The 22706-nt window shown below is 37.4% G+C and overlaps 1 protein-coding gene across 3 annotated transcripts in view; it reads right to left on the bottom strand.

Annotated features, from left to right (window-relative positions):
- The window catches only part of LOC131592887 (importin-8), a 45816-nt gene that overhangs the window by 3567 nt on the left and 19543 nt on the right, over window positions 1-22706 (bottom strand). The window contains exons 11-25 of one of the 3 annotated variants that reach the window (XM_058864763.1): window positions 21583-21659; window positions 20228-20344; window positions 17931-18020; window positions 17110-17275; window positions 16398-16558; window positions 15826-15951; window positions 15101-15167; window positions 14320-14445; window positions 13749-13846; window positions 10610-10705; window positions 8988-9208; window positions 3004-3209; window positions 1350-1583; window positions 562-678; window positions 404-464 (exon numbers count right to left, since the gene is read on the bottom strand). In XM_058864763.1, coding sequence (XP_058720746.1) covers window positions 442-464; window positions 562-678; window positions 1350-1583; window positions 3004-3209; window positions 8988-9208; window positions 10610-10705; window positions 13749-13846; window positions 14320-14445; window positions 15101-15167; window positions 15826-15951; window positions 16398-16558; window positions 17110-17275; window positions 17931-18020; window positions 20228-20344; window positions 21583-21659 — 1925 coding nt within the window. In that variant the 3' untranslated portion in view covers window positions 404-441. Of the gene's footprint in view, window positions 1-403; window positions 465-561; window positions 679-1349; window positions 1584-2949; window positions 3210-8987; window positions 9209-10609; window positions 10706-13748; window positions 13847-14319; window positions 14446-15100; window positions 15168-15825; window positions 15952-16397; window positions 16559-17109; window positions 17276-17930; window positions 18021-20227; window positions 20345-21582; window positions 21660-22706 lie in introns of those variants that run through there. The other 2 variants (XM_058864761.1, XM_058864764.1) reach the window with 2 other exon arrangements.

Here is a 22706-nt window from a genome sequence, read left to right as displayed (position 1 = left end):
GCAATGACAGGAATAAATTACACTCAGGTTTTCTCTAAAGGCATAAATGTGCACACCTCTATAACAGAGTTGAGCAATTAATCCTTTACCAAATCAGTCTATGCTCCACTATTCTGCATTCTTTTTGATTAAGTCTGAATTTATTTTCCATGATGCAAGCTTTCTATACATCTAAAACTTCACACTAACTGAAAAGGCAATATAAGTAGTTAAAAAGTTAGAAAACTTTTAAACACATAATAATTGATAGTAATCTTCATCAAATGTCTGTCTGCAGATAGATATTGCCTTAATTTTGTTCTTCAATTCAAATGTCAGATAGTGTAAAACTATTTCCTACCCTATTCAAACAGCAGCAGAAGTCAATGAGAAGGCAATTAATTAGAAACAACAGTAAACTTACTCTGAATAACACACACTTCCAGGCAAGGAATAATGTAATCATGATATCCTGCTCACGCTTCCTAGAAAACGTTAATTAGCACAGAAGTTGTTGTTACAGATTAGAAGCAGTTCCAACATCTCTGCAACAGCTGAAAGGGGCCCAGGGAAGTGACTCACCTGCAGCAGTTCTCCGGTGCTCTGCTAATGTATAAATCTCCTGCAGCTGTTTCTTCTGATCCTCACTCAACGGTGCAGTCAGGGAATGGTACCAGGCTGCATCCCGGCTCTGCACCGCTGTCAGGGCAGCAATGGAGGAAAAGTCATTGTCAGATTGAATACAAGTTCATTTCAGAATAACAAAATAAAACACATAGAAATTCTGGTTGGTTTTAAAACAGAATCTGCACTGCAAAACAAGATCAGTATTCCTGTCAGTTTTCTTTGCACAGAATTCCCACTCTAACAGAGGCAATCCATTTTAGGGAACTTAATTACATCCTCTGCTTTCTGAAACAGAAAGTTAACCATGGGGCCATTATTCATGACCAATGTGAATTGAATCTTCTCATTTAAAACTCATGTGAAAACTAAAAGCAATAGGATTTGTGAAACAGGAAAGGGAGAAAATAATTTCTCAATTAACATCTAGAAGGTGACAAATATTTCTCTATATAGGAGTCCCTCTAGTGACCAAGGCCCACTTATTTAGGCTGTGATCGAAAAATTCTGAGGAAGAAGGTGAAGAGAATTAATCTTTGACTATATTTGCTACCATTTGTTTTTTGCAGCACTAGTAAGCCAAAAAAATTGTAGGACTAACATTAGAAAGCAAGATCACATTTTACAGTATCAGCAATCTAAACTATTACTCATAAGAAAGAAAAGGGTTTTCCCCAGTGATGACCACAAACATCTCCAAATTATTTCATCATGTTATGTCATTCTACCAAACAGCAAACACATACTTAGAAGTGCTTGTGTAAAAAATTGGTATTCATCAACACCATTTTCAAGGTCAAGAGGTGTGCTGAACCCTTCAAGAGCAGTCTCTTCCAATGCATCTTCATCCCAGTCATCATCATCATCATCTTCATCTTCTTCCTCTCCACCTCCAGCACTGCCACCTCCTCCTCCACCATGGTTCTCTTGCATTGCCTGGCTCACTTCATTTGTTTCATCCTCATCGCTAGGTATCTCTTCTGGAAAAGCATTGATATGTTTTGTAAAACAAAGTCTGAAACTAGAAGGAAACAATGACTTAAGAATTAAAAACAATTAGTAAATCTAGGTTTTGGCTGGAAAGGGGACCATCTGTTAACACCCTTTCCCCAAAATCTTAGAAAAATTAAGCTCTTAAAACATTTCCTACATTCAAGATCAATTAAACTTCTGTTTCCATGCAGACCTGAGGAATGTGAAACAGCCCTCTTTTTGCTTCTTTCATTTATGCAGTCATTGTGCAATTATAGGGTCCAAAATTTTTGAGGAAATGTCTTCCACAAAATGGTCCACCACTCTGCTTTTTAAATTACAGAGACTTGCACAGAATTCACAAATATACATAAAACCATGAGAAATCCATCTGTAGACCAACTGTCTGCCTTCTCTTCTTGAGTGTTGCCTTATTTGAACAATTTAAACCAACACATTAAGTTTGTGTTACCTTCCATTCTGCTTATGAAATTATGACGCCCTGAATGAAATGCAACTACAACCTACAATTCGAAATACTGCTCTTCCTTACTTAAGGAAAAGTATTTCTGACTTACAATCAAGATTTAAAAAAACCCAAAACCTTCATTCCCAAACCTGCAGTTCTTCCTGTGTTAACAGTTTAGAAAGAATAAAGATGACTATAGATGCAGCAAGCAGGGACTGAATCACAGGACAGACATATGAACATTCCTGTGCTGTTTCCATACTGCCTTCCAATGTATTGAGAAGAATTCTGTGATTCCATTACAGAACAACCATGAGTGGATCAAATGTGAGTGGATTGCATAATCTGCTTACATCCAATCTAATTTTCAGACCTCAAAACATCTCCTCCTTGTCAAACACATTTGCCTGCAATGTTGTGCATAATTCCCTCCCCACAATTCCCTCTGTAAATCATTCTTTGATGCTTTTTCTCTTCTGGCAGACACAGAGGTTATAGGCCTGTGTACTCAAGGAACCTAAGCTGTCTCAAACCCCACTCTGGAAACACCTTTCCATTTGGACAAAGAAGACCTGCCAGGATCTCCTCCAAAATTCAATCAAAAAGGTCTTTCAAACAGTTGTGTAGTGGAACAGCTTCTTTCCAGGAAGCAAGCATATACCTAGTGGAGTCCTGCCAAACTGCTGCCGCCTATGTGAGAAAACAGGGCATATTCACAACCCAGAAGAGTACACCTGCAAGTTACTCTTGAACCAATACTACCCTTCCACAAAGTGTTAGCTTGAAACATTTTGATTACACTTTGGGAGGAAAAATCAACTCCTAAGATGGTATTTCAAGCATCCAGTAAGCCGAGCTATTTTCAGCAGACTAATGAGTCTTAAAAACGAACTGCAATTTCTTACCCCCTTTAAATTAAATCCAGACAAAATCCACAATGTGAAAAGGGGAGATTTTACCATTATCTTCTGTAAAGTGTTTTTCATCTTTAGCATGATCCTCATGTTCTGTGAGCTCTCGTGAGGCGCAAACTTGTTTTAAGCCCAAGAAGAGGAGGAGGATTGAAGGAACAATCTGGGCAGCCACAGCATCCACTGCAGGTGGTCGGTTCTGCAATTCCATTAGGATGCTTAGTCCTATTATACACATCTTTCTGTCATGGAGTCTGAAACAAGGCACAATTGTCAGACAAAAAACAGATTTTCACTGCAAGAATATATAGAGAACATTAAAATCCTGGTGCTTGACATAGCCTCTGAGACATTGTCTTCTCCCATGTTCAAAGTCTGTGTTCAAAGATCCTACACAAACTATTTTCTTCCTTCTGAATGCACAGTTCCCACTGTAAAGTACTCATCCAATAACAATTAAACATCTTTCAAGCACTGGTCAAATTCCTGGAGCAACTTTTTCTGATTACCAAATGCAAAATCTGTGATGCTAAATAAATGTTTAATAATTATGTAGACTATCTTCAATAAAGCATTTGATACAGATTATCATTATTAAATAGGATGGAAAATTAATTTGCCTTGGCTTTGATAGCAGTACTGTTTCAGGGATGGAAACTGGCAAAAACTATTAGAGAAGAGCACTGATAAGCGGGAATGCATTGAATGGCAGGGTGCATTTATGGAATGCCCCAGGGGTAGCTGTAGTTAAATTATGAGAAGTCCATCAGAATGGCTGTCTTATACATATTTCAATATACAATTTCTAATGCTAACTTGAGACACATTGCTAACTCTGGTGAAAGCAGGGAAATAATTCCATCCTATGGAGAATAACTGGCAGTATACTCAAACTAGGAACTTGCAAATGAGTAGACCTCCAGTAAAACAAACTGCAGACAATTGAAGGGAAAGAAATAAATGGAATTAGTAGAAGAAAGATTTTTGTGTGACCATAGTCAAGAAAGTAGGTAAGAACCTATGCTCTAAAACATAAGTATTGATTTTCACTTCAGAAACACAAGTTTCTGCAAACAGGATAGAAAAAAATCTCTAAATGCCTCTGCAGATACTCTTTGGTTCTCCTTTACAGGAAACATCAGAAGTATTCAACATGAAGCTAACATTACAGAATTCTGTTATTATGGGCTTGAGAGGAGCTTTTTTTGCTTGAACTATTCAATTTAATGCTGACACCTTCTCTGCAAGCCTTCTGCAGGACAAGTAATGCCAGCAAAACCTAGAGAAACCAAGCAAACATCCAGAGCTGGCAGAAAATGGCCATCCTCTAAACTCTTAGGATACTTCCACTACTGAACCAGTTTTACATTGGCATGAAGAGAATACAAGTTGAGAGAGAAGAAAAAAGATGGGTACCACAGGCTGCAGTAAAGCTAACAGGGCAACAACCAGCTCAATCCACCACTTCTAAAATCGCTATAGAAATATAGCTTTTAAGTGCTTAGCATTTCATTACCAAAGTTCCTATAGAACTATTAAGCTACTGAACTATTATATCCTTTAAGCAGCACAAGTGATCCTGTATTGCAGCTTTCTAAACTTTACTTGTGCTTAAACAAGGTTAGAGATCTGGAGGGATTTCATGACACCTCCCACGTTGTTAGTCCTGTTAGGATTTACTGAAGTGATTCATTCTCAAGAGTAGCTGACAAGAGAAATAAATTATATATGACCATGCAGAACATTATGATCCCAGCAGACCTTCCGAGAACAACAAAGTCAACCAGCATATCAAATGACACACTTTGTCACACTGGGTTTGGCTGCTTAGTTACATGTGTTGAAAAACACGAAAGTGCAAGCAGGAACAGAGTCCCTGTAACCATAATCCTTTATTTTCAGATGGAATGGGACACAAAAAAGGGCATACAAACCAGCAAGGGAAACTGAGATAGAGGAACAGGGTCTGCCTTCATGAAAAAAAAAAACAACCATAAATCCCTTACTCCTCTCAGCTGAAATTACCTACTCCTGCATGTTGAAAACAAGCCGTTTGCTCTCATGCCAACACTATGTAGACCAAAAGCCAAGCTAAAGATAATGCTACATATAATTGAAGGATAGCTGTTACTTGGAGAGCTGTCCGTAGTGCAAGTACAAATGGAAAAACAATTCTCTACCTCCTCTTTTTGTCAGCACTGTCAACCAAGTGTGACAAAAGCTCTGTAATCTATGCAGAAGATTTCTAACCTGCATCTCAACATTGGGAAGCCATGAAATTTCTTCAGGATCCAAATGTCCAAAGAAGCAATTTCAGCCACGTGCATCAGAGTAAACTAACAACTCAGCACTGTTTTTTATCATACCTTTGACAAAGCTACCATTTCACAATGCCAATTGCAAAATGCAACAGTAAAATTTTTTTTAAAAAAATCCTAGTAATTAATGGCTTAGCTTCATATTAAATTATCATTTTGGGACAGCAAATCAAAGTACAAGAATGAAGTCCTTCTGTTTGAAAGGAAGTCATCATTGGGAAACAGCCCAAATGACCAAAACCCACAGCATATTTGTCATCCTCCACTTTAAAGCTGCTACACAGAGAAGTTGCAAGAATGAACATGCCTGCAGAATATGGAAGTTATTAGAAGGCCTTACAGGACAGCAGAAATTCAGGCATTGAGCCATCTTTACTGAACCTGAGCCAGAAGGAGACTTTTCTTTCACCTGCCAGCAGAGACAACAGCAGGAAAAGCATCTGCCTTGACTGAAGTTCAGTATTCTACTATGACCCAGCTGTATTAAGGACCCCTAGGACTGAACAAGCAAAATAGAGTTTTATATATTTTCATAATAGCAAAGAATGGCTTCAGGACCATTCCGTTGCTATCAAAAGGCTCATTATTTCAGCACCCTTCCATCTGCTCAAGGGAGCCTGGATATGATTCTCCTTAGTAATTTGTGCTTTGAGATCTGTACTTATTTGCTCAGAAGCACACAATAGCCCTCCCTAACAATCAAGGACTCTGCTTATTCCTCAGTGGTTTATCAAACCTGGAGTGTTAAACACATAACACACAGCACTGCAATGCACAACTCCAAGCCAAGTCTATTTTTAACAAGCTGTGTGTGGTCCTCATAATCTGCAGGACCTCTTCTTGCTAACACACTTTCTTTTAATACAGCACAAAGGATTTTAAAATCTTCTGTATTTTAAACCAAACTGAAAGTATTTCAGAGAAAAATCGCTAAGCCTTTCCTTTTACTGGTTTGCTGTGCTCCTTTATGTGATAATCAAGTTTCTTTCTACTACATCAATACAATTCCTGGACAAACTGCAAATAATTAGCCATTTCCTTCTAGTTGCAAAGTTGGAACCAACATAAAACTGGGACTTTTATGTGCAACTCTGAGAATCCTAGCATTTATAACTATTCAAACTCCTATAAAATATATAACTCTATTTAGCTTCAAAAAACCCCAAATCATTTACTGAGGGTTTTTTTGAAGCAAGTGAGATTTTCCTTTCACCCTAGTTACCATAGAAGAATTTTTAGTATAAGAATAAGCATAAGTCATGCAGAAATTTCAACCAAACCTCAGCTGTCAGGAAAAAGGTAGAAAGTGGTAAGAAGCAAATGTTTCTGCAAAAGGCTTTCCAGTGTGAAGTTATTGTAGAAAACATTTAGAAATAAATACAATATCCTGTGGCATATAGGCACTGTCAGCACACAACTACAGATATGCAATATCCTCTATGACATACTGAATTTATGCAGTCTTACAAGGAGTTCTGAGTACTCCTTGCCTGGCTAATTTTTAATATGCCAACTTTGTAATACTTTTTCAATAGTTTCAGTAGTTATAATAACATGGTAGAACAGCTATTTATCATACCATAACTGCTTTTCCCCTCCATTTTTTCCATGGATTCTATCTCATGTGTTCACATGTGGTGCTCCAAAATACTGCATTCTTTTGGCAAACACCATTGGCTCCAGCCTGAGCATGTGCAGCCATGAAAACCCTACGGCTGGCAGAGCAGGATCTATGGGAACTAAGACTTCACAGGAACAGAAGAAAGACACAGAATCATGGAATGGTTTGGGTTGGAAGGGACCCTAAAAGTCATCTAGTTCCAAGCCCTCTGCCATGGGAAGGGACATCTTCCACTAGATCAGGTTGCTCAAAACCCCATCCAGCCTGACCCTGAACACTTCCAAAGATGGAGTGTCCACACATAAGAGTGTGAGATTTATGTGGACAAAGCATCTTGAACTGCCACTGTCACCACCATATTCCAGGTTTACTGCATGGTTGGCAAAGAAATGACAGCAAGATTCACCCGGCCTTGCACCACCACACCTGGAGGTGCATCTACTTTGATCTTTGGTCCAGTTTCTCTAGGATCTGTGAGTTTACCAAATGACTTGAATCTGGACCTAAAACTGCCTCTTAATGGAAAGTAAGCTAAGTGTAAACCAAAGCAGCAAATGGCAGCTGATGAGAAAGAGCACTGTACAAATAACGGTGCCCACTGCTCTCTGACAAAGACATGAACTACTTAGGGGAGAACTCAAGAAAGGGTTTCAAGAACACTAAATTTTTTTTTGCACTTCTGTCTTTTCCTGTTCAGTTAGGCCTCTGAATCTGGGGCTCCTTTAATACTCATAAGAAAACAAATGGTCTGCTAGCAGCAGTGCTCTCCTGGGGAAAAGGGAAGAAGCCCCTTACAGCACATCACAGTGCCTCATCAGCAGTACTACTGCAAAAGCCCTACCCTACACCTGGAGCCACAAAGTGCGGAGAGAGCACAGAAGGGAGAGTGACTTTTAGATTTAAGCAATATTACAGATAATTATTTCTCTGCTGGTAGCAGCAGATCAGAGAGAGAGATTTTTAATCCTCTGCTGCCATTCAAGAGCAGTCTGGGCAGAATGACAGGTCTGACAACCGCATGTTTAACTTTTCATTTTCACAGGCTTTGTTAACCTTTGTCTCAACTCCAAATATAAGTTTATTTGAACAGTAGTTTCAGTAGCTGATGCTTTTTGAAGAGCAACACAGAAGAATTGAAAATTATGCTGTAGCTCACAGTACTATTTGAGATTGGAGCCTAGTCAGACCTTCAACATTTTTCCTCTCTGAATCTGACTAGTTTCTCACTGAATGCTCCAGGATGAACTGTTTCAGGCTATAAATCACTTTCAGTTTACCATCCGTAGGGAATATCTTCTTTCCTATCATCTCTGTATGCACTCAGCATGTGACATGTGGCAGAAAAAAATGAAAGTACAAAGAGATGAAGCTCAAGAACTTCGCTTCAGCCATAGAAGAAAATTGCTACGCAGAAATCCTAAAATATCTTGCCCTTTTCTAAAGCTGGTATATAGATATAAAAATAATTTAGTAGTTAACAATAATATTACCACAAGATGTGGAAGAAGTAACCTAAGGCAGACATGACCTAAGCCTATCCATCATGCACCTGAGGGCAGATGTCAGTAACAAAACAAAACTCAAGCAGGAAGGTGAGAGGTAGCTGCTAACTACATCTGTCTGCTTTGCCCTTAAGTGGATTTGAATCTCACAGTTAAGACACCACATCTCAGCTGAGAGGCAAGCACTGGCCTTCACCTCTGCTCAGCATCAAGTGCATGCTTTGCTAGGTGATGACAGACTTTGTTCCCCTTCATTAACTTCACAAATGCTCAACTCCTGCCTGAGTGCACACCAGCACAGCACACACACATTCAAGGGAGGTCACAGTGACGTTTAAGTTCAGCAGTATACTAAACAGCCAATAGCAAAATGATAAACATGCAAGTTGATTGTGAAAATTCATTTAAAATTAGAGGTGGGTTCACTGGAAAGAGTAATGTTTTTTTTAATTAAATGGAGCAGTTAAAAATAACTTACAAAATACAGAACAGAAAGTACGTACACAGTGTTTTGGATAGAGAGTTAACATGTTGTTGAAAATCAGCTGGTCAATTCCAAATATTGTAAAAAAAACAACCCTCAATACTTGCCCAAAAAAACAGTCTGTGTCATTCATCCACTGGTTTATGAACTGTGCAGTGATGGGCTCAGGATTGTGTGGAAATCTGATGTTCTCCAAGGTGTGCAAAAGGAGGTCAGGATTGTAGTAGAGTGCAGCTATGGCAACTTGAAGACACATGGTACGAAGTTCACTTGTTTTAACTCCTCGAGTCAAGCGCTCCAGAACAGCCTCCACAAAGAGGGGAATACACTGGCCATATAATGAGAAAAAATAGAAAAGGAAAAAAATAAAAGAAAACAGTCATTAGACATGTTGCCAGATTATACAAAATTGTATAATACTTTCACTAGAATTAATGTCCTGAGTTATCTGAAGTTCAGGTATAGAACCAAGGAACACATTCTCCTCACTTTCTAGCCTCTGATCACAAGCTTATAAACCTTCCCCAAAACAGCTCTTCTCTGAGCTAAAAATTGCAATGTTATTCTGAGCACAGAGGAGAGAGAATATTTGGGGCCATTTGGTGGAGTTTGTTCTAGCATTTAGGAAGAAAAAAACTTAGACATTCTCATCTTTAAAGACACCAAACACTTTCAAAACTAACAGGCATTAGAAATTAAACTATCTAGATCTGTAACACAAGAAGTTTTTCCTAATAAACATAAAGTGATGTTAAACTTTTTATAAAAGTTTAAAACTAGTTTATTCAGATAAAAGCAAACATGCACCAATTTCTAAACAATGAAATAAACATCTTCTAAACACATACATATTTCAATGGACAAATGTATACTTTACAAAAATTTGGGAAGCATTATGAAAGTTTTTGTTTATGAGTTTCAGTTCAGTTGCAACCATTTTAATTCACAGAGATGTACAGCTCAATTAAGCCTTCCACCACATACTTATTTCAATGCATATGCATTGAATTCACTTTAAACTCTTCCAGATTTCCTATAAAAATAAAATCTTTCAGAGAACATTTTAATCCTCAATTACTTCAGATTTACGCTAGTAAAGTTATATCAGTTTCATTGAAATTAAATGAAAATGTATCACTGAAGTCCATGGATTGCACTGTGACAACATTAAACATGATACGTCAAGGTAATTTAGGCTCATTACATGAGTTCAAAATTTGGTCTTTAACAGGAAAAAGACTACTTTCTAAAAAAGCGTTCTAAGAAACTCTGGAAAATTGTGATTATATTTCTCCCTGCAATCACAACCCAGCCATACTAAAAAATCTGCATTTCCAAATGCAGTAAATAATTTAAAACATTAAAAAGTTCCTATAGGTTGGAGAAACAACATCAGTTGGATATATACACTTAACCACTCAGTCACCATAGTTTTAACTGTGTGTTTTGCATCAAAAGGGAAAATTTACTAAGAGATAGCAAAAAAGGACAATCTTGCACAACATACCATATCCTTATAATTTAGTCCATATCCATTTTGTGGTCATGCCCATTAATATCTTGTCTCAAAACCAAAACCTTACAAACTTTCCTGAGTTCATTTACTTCTTTATGTCTTTCTCCCCACCTTACATTTCCCTCAAATTCTCTAATTCCAGCTGTTTCTCTCAGGAGTCATGGATCATTAGAAAGCAGTAAAAGAGAAAACCTGTTCAATATGTATCATCACCTGGTCAATACCCCGTCCTTTGCACTGAAGGACAATCACTTCTAGGAGTTTGGCTGCATGGCACTCCGCATCTTCTCCTGCATCTCCTGTCAGTACCTAACAATCAGAGTAACAATTTAATTTATCAGTTGTTATGGTTTAACAAAGTCGGGTTTTCAGTTGGGAGGGGGGATGGTTCCCTGGGGGGACCTGGCAGAGCTAATCAGCTGGCTAGGTTTGGAGATTGACACATGGTTAAACCACTTAAAAGTGTTGAATACACCTCCGTGGAAAAGCACATTTAAAGACAAAAATCACAGGAACGCTCTCTTGGCTTCCAGCCTGGGAACAGGTAACCGGCCTGGGAACAGGTAACCGGCCTGGGAACAGGTAACCGGCCTGGGAACAGGTAACAGGTCTGGGAACAGGTAACAGGTCTGGGAACAGGTAACTGGCCTGGGAACAGGTAACTGGCCTGGGAACAGGTAACAGGTCTGGGAACAGGTAACAGGTCTGGGAACAGGTAACCGGCCTGGGAACAGGTAACCAGCTGGGCCCAAGCCCATCTGGAATTGGCTTGGCCCACGGCGAGGCGAGGCTGAGATTTCTGTTGCTGCCAGGCCATGCCAGCATGACTATCCCAACACAGCGAGCAACTGCATGTCCAAGGAAATCAGCGAGGCCAGGGCAGCACTGTGCGGCTGTGGCTGTCTCAGCATGGCTCTCGAAATGAACTTTATTTAGTCTGGGACCAGCACCAGGAGTGGCCCCACGGCCAGCCCCGAGGCCAGAAGTGGCTGTGGCCAGGATTGGCTGTCATCAGCCCGGTCTGAGAGTGGCCGTATGGCTGGCACTGCTCAGCTAAAAATCAGCGTGGCCGGGGCCATCTTGGCATGACTCCTAAAGGACCTTGTTTGCTTAGCCACTTTTAGCCAGCTACACTGCAGACAGAAAATCAAAAGCAGCAGTAGCAGTTTTTTTCTTTTTCCAGGCCCTGCGTGAAGGAAAGGCGCAGGGGTGGCACACAGTGACTCGCAAAGTGCCGGCGGGGACCACATGATCAGCAGCGAGAGACACAGCAATTCCTCAATTGCAGAGCCTAGATGAGATCAACCTTTCAACACTGCAGAACTCTTTTTAAAAAACTGTTTCAATTAATAAAGCTTGAGAACAAACGGACCTATAAACACCAATTCTTTCCTGAATCAGGAAAAGGAAAGGGTGAAGACATGTAGAGAAAAACAACATAGAACACTGAGGTCAGTAAAGGTGGAGTCAAATTCTAGTCAGGAGGGGATTGAGGAGATGCCTTAGTCTTAGACTGAAATTCTTTTGTGAGGCTATGGTGAAGAAATATTTTTTGGTACATCAGACTTTGTTTTTCCCTGTAATTCATGGAATACATTGGAGGGATAGAGCATTCTAACCACAGCCGTGAGTAGAGGCACCAGTGTTGAAGTAAGCAGATGTTGCAGCAGAATCTTGAACAGAGAGAGACGAGAGATGAGAAACCTTGCCCCAGGAATAAAAGAAAGAAACCCCTGTTCCCAGAAATAGATGAGAAAAAATTTCCTTTTATGCTAGAACAGCTCATCCTTAAAATAGCACCCCAATAAGTTGACGTGGCCCATAAAATCAACTGTAAGAAAGCTGCAAAGCATTGGAAGGGACTTTCACATGGCAAACAGGCTTCTATCTCTGAGGCGGCTGATTCGCTGTGACATTGAAGACACTAGAGAACTGTTTCTTGTAGAGAAGTCTCCATGGCATGGGGAGAGAGACTTCTCTCCCTAAGTAGACTGAAGAAAGATTAATATAGAGGTGGTAAACTGACTGAAAGTTCCAGGTTTTGTTTCCTTACATTGTCAGTAGGAAAGAAAAGAGAATGTGGGGGGAGGAAAAGTATTCTGAAAGCTTATTCTGATTTTTCATAACATTTTTTCTTTTAATTCAGTTAAGAAAGTTTTTTTTCTTTATACCTTTTAAAGTTTTGAGCCTGCTTTGCCCTCCTCCTCCTAATCCGTATCTCACAGCAAGAAATGAATAAATAATTTCTAGTGGGTGCATAAGCATTTGGCCAGCACTAAACCCACTACATAATTGGTGCGTTGGCCGGGAAACTCAAATTAGCAAACCGAAACCACTACGTCAGTAGTCACTGACAACACTGAAAGCAAGTGCTCCTGTACCTGAATTCATCCAAAAATCTCTACACAGCATATGCATATGTATTCATGCTAAATTTTGTGATGAATTGAGACACATAATTCATCTCTACAGATATAAACAAGGATAAGTGGCTAAAGGCGAATTTTAAAAACAAGAAGAAATTGCTGTAGTTCTTAAAGAATGCTACATTTTTTATATATTCTCACTTTCCCTTTTTTAGAAAGAAATGTCTCTTATAAGAATCACTGATGTTTTCCACATTGTGTTTCCATTTTTTCACTTCAATTCTAATAGATTAACAGCAAATTAACAGCCTGACAAAGCAAAGTGCTATGTTTAGGCTAGTTTCTGATTAAGAACAAGGTGTATGCAATCATTCTATGTGTAGGCACATACATATGAAACTGAGCACTTCATCTCAACCTCATGGTCACTGTCAAGGACCATTTTCTTTCAAAAGAACAAGGACAAGACAAAATAAGAGAAATTTTCACATTCAAATACTCTATGTTTCTCAAAAATAAGCAAGTAGCTAGATGCCTAACACAGACTAATGCCCCAAATCAGAGGAGGACTGCAGGACAATCTCATGCTTTATTATACATGAGAGACTCAGCATAAAAGAGAAAGAAGATAAATGTAGGAAGAACTTCAAATGAGTTCGCACCTTAGCTGACAATCACAGAGTCCAACTGCAAGATACACAACCCAAGGAAATGAGGCTTCATTAATTCCCTACCTACCAAAATAGCTCTTCATAGAAGAGTCAAGACGAACAGCAACTTTCTCCCACACAGATTTTTGCATGTAATTTTTTTAAAGCATGTCACTTAAAAAGTGTGAAGGTGTTGCATGTGCTCAGAACTGATTCAAGACCAAAATTCACTTAGTTCTGAAATGCTTGACTACCACATGGCAGGTTCAGGTCACTCAGCTCCTCTGATTGTTATGTACCAGTGATAAGTACAACAATAAGAATCAGAAGCCTTACCTTTTTACACATAGAGTAAATGATTTCTAAATGCTTTGGGTTAGACAGTAAAGTATCAGTGTCAATGGTCACATAATTATGCAAGAGAGGCATCATATCTGCAGAACAGGGAGAACAAAAGAGAAAAATATTACAAAAAGGGATAACCAGAGAGGTAGTCCTAAAGGAGAATTCATTAGCTTAGATTCTTGAATATGGTTGGAAATTCAAACTCTGCCAAAGTCTTTTCTGGAAGAATTCTTAATAAAATGCACTATGCAGGGTGCATTCTTGGAACTAGAATAGGACTACATTTTAATTAATTAATTTGTAGTTTCACACTAACTTTGAATATTCAACTTTCTCTGAGTTCAGGACCCCTACAACAACTGATCACACTGACAGATTTGAACATGCTTCTCCTACTTAAATATCTCCTGTTACACTCCCACACTAAACAGACGGTCAGGCCATGACTCAAATACATGATCATTTTAAACCAAGACACTAATGGAAGGGACCCTTACCAGGGTGGGTTCTAGAGAAAAATTCTCAAACAGTGAAAGCATCACTAGAAGAGAAGTGACTTTACCTGCAAAGTATTCAAAGCAATCCTGCTGGAAAACCTCATACAGAACACCTAAAAGCTGCCACATCTGAGGTGAAATCATCTGGCATGTTAAGCTGAAGGCTAAGGACAGAATTTCTTCATAAAACTCTGCAAAAGACAAACAATTTGAAGCAGGATGCTTTACAAAATAAATTTAACTTGCAAGTACCTTGAAATCTTAAACCGAGTCCTGAGTCACATAACAACTAGAAGACAGCAATTAGAAACTAAATCATACATAGAAAAATAAAACAAATTGTAAAAGATTCTTTCAGATAGGCCTTTTGTTGGCTACAGTTACAATATGCACAGTTTCCCACTATAAATACCAAGAAAACACACCAAAAAAATACAGCAGAACATTAAAGACAATGCTTCTAATCAATTTACTGAAAAATGTATTTTTTTCTCAGCCTTTGTTTTTTTCTGCAAGGTCTTATCACAAAACCATAACTTTTACTGCAGCATACTGATAAAGCAGTAATTTAATTGCAGATGATGTCCATAAGAGACTAAAGTAATTGTAGACATTGTCCTTTACCACAATTAGCCAGAATAATAATCAGAACAGCATCTTCAGCTTTTAACCTCCAAAACACAATAGCCAATCTGACTAATGTGCATGAGTAGATCAGGAGAAACAAATTACAGTGGTAAAGTAATAACTTTTTTCTTTAAAGAAACACACACAAAAAGATTAAATTCTGGTCTGGAAGATAACAATAATTAATTTACATGTTTTTTACATATCTCTAAAACATACCTATAACGTGTTTCTGCAAAACAAGGCCAATGATCTGTAAACAAATGCTCTCGAGCTGTTGAGTGATCTGAAATCAAAATATAAAGCAGTTTATTTTAAAAAAATTAGAAATACAGCAATCAAATAAATATATTTACTAATTCAGTTTGAGAAGTTCTTCAAATCAAAAAGGCTTTTATCATTCTTTAAATGCTGCATTTACAATCACAGTATTATGAAATAAGGTCTCTCTGATGCAGAAAGAGCCTCTTTACTCTGAACATGTGATATGTGGACATACATTGCACCACAACTGAGAGACCAATTCCCAATAGAATTGGAATTCTATCCAAGAAATTGCTGGGTAAACTAGAGATATGGGTCATCACTGTAAAAAACTAGCCTTATGCAAAATATTTCTTCTTTAATTCTACTTTAACATTCTGTAATACAACTAGACGCTATGAAGAAAATTAACTCTACCCCAACCAAAACCAGCACATTCTAATGAAGTGCTTACCAAGTAAGGGCTAATAATTTTACTCTTGGGACATAAATTCTCTTGAAGTTGAAAGCTAAACAATTAATAAGTCACAAAAGTAAACTGGCCTTTAGATTCAAATCTTTCTGAGACGGCTTGGTACCATCCTGCTGCAGTAAACGCATGTTCATGCCAAGCGATGTGACACACACAGAAGTGCTTGTTGTCATGAACGAAGGGAGGAAAGTACAAAGGAAGATCTCACCTCCTTGTGATCTTCCACAACTGTCAGGATTGTGTCAATTGTGTGCAAGATGCCCATGGCCATAACTGTTTTGTCCTCTACTTCCTCATATTCCTCACTCTGAAGTACTTTACCAAATATTTCAGCCTGTGAACAAAACCAAACAACAGCACATTCAAGAGCAAACTCGTGTTTCTAATTTGTCATTCAAAACCAAGGCAGTTAATGCAGCAGCAGCAATGCCTTATCTGTAAGAGCTGTCAGCACTGAAAAATATGCTTGCTACTTTTGAAAGGGGAACATAGCAAATTAAAATCTCCTTTTTTTTTTTAGAATTCTACAGTAAGTCATTTGAAATGCTAAATAGTTAGAGCTCAGCTCATTAAAATCAGTGACACAAATCAGTATCTTTGAAAAATCTACAGGTTTTAAAGATGCTTCATACAGAAAAAAAAACCAAATACTGCAAATACTACAGGTGGACTCTCATAACGATTACTTTAAACAGTGTGCACTTCAAGCAGAGCTCATTAGAAGTTTACCAAACTACACATGTGCTTCTGACTGGACTGGTATTTTACTATTCCTCTTACCAGGTGTTGAGTCATGTCCACAGCAATAGTAGCGACTTCCTGGCTGTACTCATAGATCATCTTCTGGATTACATTCGTGAGATCATCGTTTTCTGTCTCTCTGACGATGTGCAGGAGCTCCTGCATCACTGGCCTTACATAAGGCTTCACATATTCCTTGGCTAAAAGAAACTAGGTGAAATCAACTATCCATAAACACAAATATACAGCATTTCCAAACTCCCAGGTAGCTGACTAGTCTTGAACAAAATAAGTTTTTTTAATTTGAATTCACTAAGGAAATAAAAAAGCCAAAAAAACATACCCAAGGCAATTTTACAGTCCATAACTAGTAGACAGAGTAAATAAATTGTGTAATACTGAAATGTTACCTACAGCAAAAATCCAGTTTTGAGAGAACACTTGCTGTCATATATAAGCAGTGATCATTTTTAAACATACACACTCCTTAACTTCACTAAAAAAAAACCAAAGATGAGTGATATTTACTAAAACAAACATGCTGATTCTAACTTCTTTTGTGCCATAAAAACTTGAAGGTGGAATTCTGGGACGTAATGAGCAAGTGAATCTGTCTAAACATGATAAAATATTCTGAAATCTATGTCTTTAAATGACAGAAATGTTTAGGTAAATCTGCACCACCAACTTCCTCATCTTGACAAAAAATCAACAGATCAGTGTGTACAGCTGATGAATCACTGTCACATACCTTGCTCTTGGTTGCTTATTAAGGTCTGAAGGGCTATGGCTGCTTCTACTTTGACAGGCATCTCCTTATCATCAATCAGGCTCTTCTTTGCCAGCTCTACTGCATTCCTCAAGTTTAGCTCATTGTGAAATTTCAAAGCACTGAATGAATGAAGTACCCAACAGGACTGCAAGGCAAAAAGAGAAGCAAGTCAAGGACTATCTCAATTTTAAGAATTTTTAACTGAGTCAAAACCACTGATACTATCTCCCTGTTTGCATGCATTGCTTTTTTTTTTTTCCCCACTTAAATTATGGTGTATTCTTTCATTAAATATAACACAGGTATTGCACTCAAACAGTTCTTTATTATACTTTCCCAAATTAAAATAAATTCAGTGTGCACATATTTGCGTTCATAGGCTTTGGTCCTTCTGAGGGAAATAAAATCAGAAAAAAAACCAATGAAAACTGTTTGTCCATGACTGATATTGGCACTTGGGGATTTTCTTCAAGCAACATTCAAATTGACATTACCTACTTGTGAAAATCCTGCCTATTCTTCACAGCCATCTCTGCTAACAAAAAATGGCCACAATTGCTGCTCAGATTCTCAAGTTTGATTGAAGAGGTGAACATTAATACAACACAGACCTTCCATTAATTAATTTAACCAAAAAATCATTTTTAAAATCAAAATTATGAAAAAATACTGCACAAGAATGTTATTTTAAATTTTACAATGTATTTACCTAATTTCTTTCAGTAACATTCAGAATAAAATCAAACTGCAAAGGAAGGAACCATGGCAAATACTGGAATTGATGTAACAGGTGAACTTACTCGAGCTCTGAGGTATCCCAGGTTAGACATGAACAAGGGAAACACATGATTCTGTAACATCAGCTCCATTTGATCCTTGAAAACACTCTTCTGTTGAAGTAAGGAAAAACTGATTTTGGAGACCATTCATTTTACATGCTTCTTTCTAGCCCATAAAGCATTTCAAATACCAACCATGGGAAATACAATTATTTGTCTATATAACAACGATATCCTCCCACAAAGAGAACTGGATCCCTTACCTTGAATAGAACCAACTCAAAAGCACAGCAAGTTCAAAATCAGGTAAGTGAAAGAACTGTACGTAATTCAACTTGGCATTATTCATTACAACATGTGAACTGGAATTTTCATGTTATTTAAGGAAATTAATTCCAGCTGATTTTTCTTAAAAACAACAAGGATCAATAACCTAACAATTCCATTCTTCCTACAAAGGAGTATATACATACTTGAAGATAAATATGAGCTTAGCATGGAGTAGGTCTGAGTTTCAAATGACCTAGTGTTACTATAAATACAAAACTTACTATTTTGGACACTACAGTAACAAATCTCATTTTTTTCCATGTTTATTAATGGATGAAGAAATTCCTTTGTGACAGAAATTTCCTTAGTTGGAGGAGGATACTGGATGAGAGCTGTTCTTCATTATTCCAGCCTTGGAAAATCTCAAGATACTCCCAGGAAGCTAGAACCAGCATGGAGATTTGAGATTTCCCTTATAGTCCGAGAATAATAGAAAAGATACATGCTAGGGACATGGTTACCATCCAAAGGAATGATTCAATGGCTAAGACAGAAGAGGGTGAAATGGGACACCCCATTTCAGCAATGCACACAGATTTTTTTCCACACTCATTCCACAGCCCTCACAGAGAAAAAATAACAGAGAGAAAGGAAAATACTGTTCCTTTGTGCATACTGGCCAGAAGTTTGTAGGCACTGAACTGGAGCTGCTGTGGGGAGCCAGGTGACTCAGGTAGGGCCATTGTGTCTGTGAGCTCTTAGACTCTGTATCTCAGTCAACTCAAAAGCCAGAAAGCACTTACAAATGCAGGATTTTATATGGAAACAGCTGATGGAATGTTTCGATGTGTCAAATCCCAAACACAAGAAATTCAAATTTTAAAGGGGTCTGCAGTGTTTGGGGTTATTACTCTTTTATAAAGTATGGTATAACCTCACATTTCAGGACTGAAAATTTCAAATAGGAGCAGAATACCGGAATAAATCCCCTTCTTTCCCCTCAGAACAGAGATAAATACGTTAATATGAAAGTCTCCTCACAACACAAACAATGTTGTCCTCTTTCACTGTTATATTCCCACATGAGGAAGGGCATCTAAAATCCAAAATTATCTACAAAAATTCTGCAAAAGTTACTGATGTTTCAGGATTTAAGACCAGAAAACAGACTGGTAAAAAAACAGATGGTAAATGTTGGTAAGATGTCGCCTGTAATATGAAGACACATCCTGCACAGTGAGACAATTCAGATAAAATAGAATAAATTACTTTTTAAAAGAAGCCTCCAGCACAAGATCACCGTTCTCATGCTGAAAGTGATAATGTTTTGGCAATTACTTTTGACATGGAGCAAAGGTGTATTTTGGACTCCACCATCCACAAAAGCACCAGGCAAACTGTAGTCAATATAAATTAGAGAACAACAGTGTGCATTAAATTTACCTTCAGATTCCAGAAAAAATAATCAAAATTCTGAAGATGCTGTCTATAAAAAAAAATGGAGGGAGGCTCTTTGTTCTTTCCAGCTTTTTTTCAAAACTCCCAGCTGGCAGATGATATAAGACTTAAAGCCACATATTGAAGAGTGAAAAAGTTGGAAAGCTAGACAGAACATTCCTGTAACATGTTAAGTAAACCTTTTCCTGGAACCAGAAGCAGCCCATAACAGTGCAGGCTGTTGGGGAATTTCATAAAGAATCATAAGCAATGTTGCTGATGGAATGCATGTTTGCTTTCTTAACACTTCCATTTTACTAGTAAAGCAGGAGGGGACCAAGGGACTGTTGTGTAACAAACAAACAGAGCTTTGGAAAAATGTGAGAAGGAAAATCTGTGTATAAAATTGTGATATAAAAACCAGGAAAGAATGTTAATATTTTCAAATAAACAGAATCTCATATTCTGATTGCAATCAGAGTGCAACCTCTCCACAGACTTTATAAATATGGCTAAGGGCTAGCCATACTTTAATAAAGTAAGACTATTTTATTTTAAATCACTGTTGATAGCAAGAATTGCAAACTTTTTTCATTTTTTTACCCACTTACCTTCAGTAAAATATCTGCTAGGGATCCTATAACATGCAAAGCTCCATCTTTTTTCCTTGGATCAATGTTTGGCTCTGTCAGAATCTGGTAGCAATATGCCATCATTTTTGGTAATACCTATGCAGGACAGAAAACACACAATCCCCTTTAGTCATGTTATTTTAATAGCATTGTTTAAAAAATTCATATGACATTTTCAAGAAGAAATTTTGTCTTGGCCAAAGCATGTGAGGTACTAAATATAGCATCTTTAAATAGTTAGAGTGTAAAACTTTGGAATTTTCATCTTTTCAGCCAAACTGGTCAAAATTAGATTAATCTCCTTGAAATTTTACATTACTAATAGCAAATAACATATTTTTGTTACTGTCTTGAGGCAAACAAAAATGGTGATGAAAAGGCAAGAGGCTCAAACAGCACCTCGCCCACTTTTCCCCTTAAGTTCTTTTCTGGCTTGTCTCACACATAAATATAAATACATATGTGTGTGTACATATTTTCAAGGAGACCTTGGTCTAAAACCTCATAAACTTAATTTGCTCTATTGATTTTGGCAGTAGTTTCTAAAGCTGACTAGACATAGAAAAGTTTCTTGGCAAAACCAAAGACTGAAAGTGATTTCCACACCCATTATGTCCGTTTCCAAAATGCCACTTTGATGGTCTAAATACAAATTATAAAAATGAGAAGGAGGATCAGTGCACAAGAACTGTTTTGACAACACAAAAGTAGAAAGGTCATATTCCATCTATTCCACCTAATGTAAAGACTGTGTTCTCCTCTTAAAATCCAGCTGGAAATGGAGCTCCATGATTACTAGATGTTAAAATGGAACGCTGAAAAACATCTGCTATTTTAGCCAACTGTGCTTTCCAGGGTTTGCCTGGTTATTTTGTACAGGTCACTGTAAATACAGAAAGATCTACAGAAAAGTTACATCCTCATTTAAAGAGTAACTGCATGAAATGGGTTTTGTCCTTGCTAATTTCATTGCTGTTATTTTAAATACCATCAGTGAAAATTAAGGATCAGGTGTACTTTCCCTCCTACTACAGTTTGTGATGCTGAGAACAGCTGTGACAGAGGCTGTTTGTAAGCCTGGGAAAATCTATTCCAATGTATCTATTCCAATCCATTTTGTACCTGGCAGATGCATTTTAAATCAGCAGGAAGAATTCACTTAGTATTTATACACACAATATTTTAGCTCTCCCCAGATTGATAGCATTCAGCCAGGAAACATTTGACAATGTAGCAGCAAGTATATTTTTCAATACTAGCTTCCTGTAGCATTTTCAAATATAAGGAGAAAATACTAAGAAAATTCAAATCATTAAAAGGCACTGGTTTCATACCTCTTTCCTCTTCTTTGCAGCAGTGTAAAGGAGATTCTGTGCTGCTGTTGTGGTGGATGCATAGTCCTCAAATACATCTAAAAAAAAATGGTGAGAAAAAAACATTTAAAAAAATATTTTTTGAATAATATATTTCTTATAAACCATCTTCATTTTGGGATATCACAAAATCTGGATGATCATATAACTTCAAAATTATTAACATGAATGTCTTCACTTTGTGCTTATAGAGTCAAACCCAAGCTTATGTCACACACCTTACTTCTTGCCTTCTAAATACACTGCCACTCTTCGTTTCCTTAATCAAGAATATGCTATTCATTCATTAGCTCTTTTGAGACCATATACAAGGGACAAAAAAATTCTGTCTCCTTTTTTAATTAAAACCCCCACAGGAAAAACAATAATACACTCCAGTACCGTCTGTATACCATGTGTACACATTTTTGACTTGATTTTATTAAAACCTCATGGGAAACTTTTTGTACATTAAATCTACTTAGATCTGGAGTAGTTTCATATCTGCTGAAAGGTCAAGTTTTTTAGTTTCTTTCATTGCAACTAAACCTCCTCTGTTCATATTGAAAGTATAATTTATATCTTGAAAAAAAAATCTGTGCTGCAAACATGTTCCAAATCCAAACATCTCCACACAAATTGAATTAAAGTAAAAGATCTTAAAACGCTATCTTAAAATGTGATTCAAATTACATACCAACTTTTCCTGAAAACTTTAAGATAAAACATCATCACATCATTAGGAAATACTACCAGACCACTGGAATTCTTGTTCCAAATGAAAAGGTGCCTCACTAAACTTCCATTTAATATACTTTGACACTTGAGTGTACTGTACTTTGAGTGTTTTTTTACCTTCCATGGTACAATCTGAATCTGTACTTAACTGCCTCAGCTACACATAAAAATAAGATTCACTACCTACACAGAAAGAACGGAATTCACACACCAAAAATCAAGGATGTATTTATACCCTAGTGATCAACACTATATGGTAATTAATTTGTTGCATAACAACTCTCCAAGCTTTTTAATTATTCTATGAATATTTAAATTCTGCTTTCACATACACTAATCCCAACTCAACTAATTAAAATTAACCAAAT

The sequence above is a fragment of the Poecile atricapillus genome, chromosome Z (assembly GCF_030490865.1).
Source record: "Poecile atricapillus isolate bPoeAtr1 chromosome Z, bPoeAtr1.hap1, whole genome shotgun sequence".
NCBI classification, from domain to species: Eukaryota; Metazoa; Chordata; class Aves; order Passeriformes; family Paridae; genus Poecile; species Poecile atricapillus.
The sequence above is the reverse complement of the archived record's forward strand: the minus strand, read 5'-3'. Positions and strand labels throughout refer to the sequence as shown.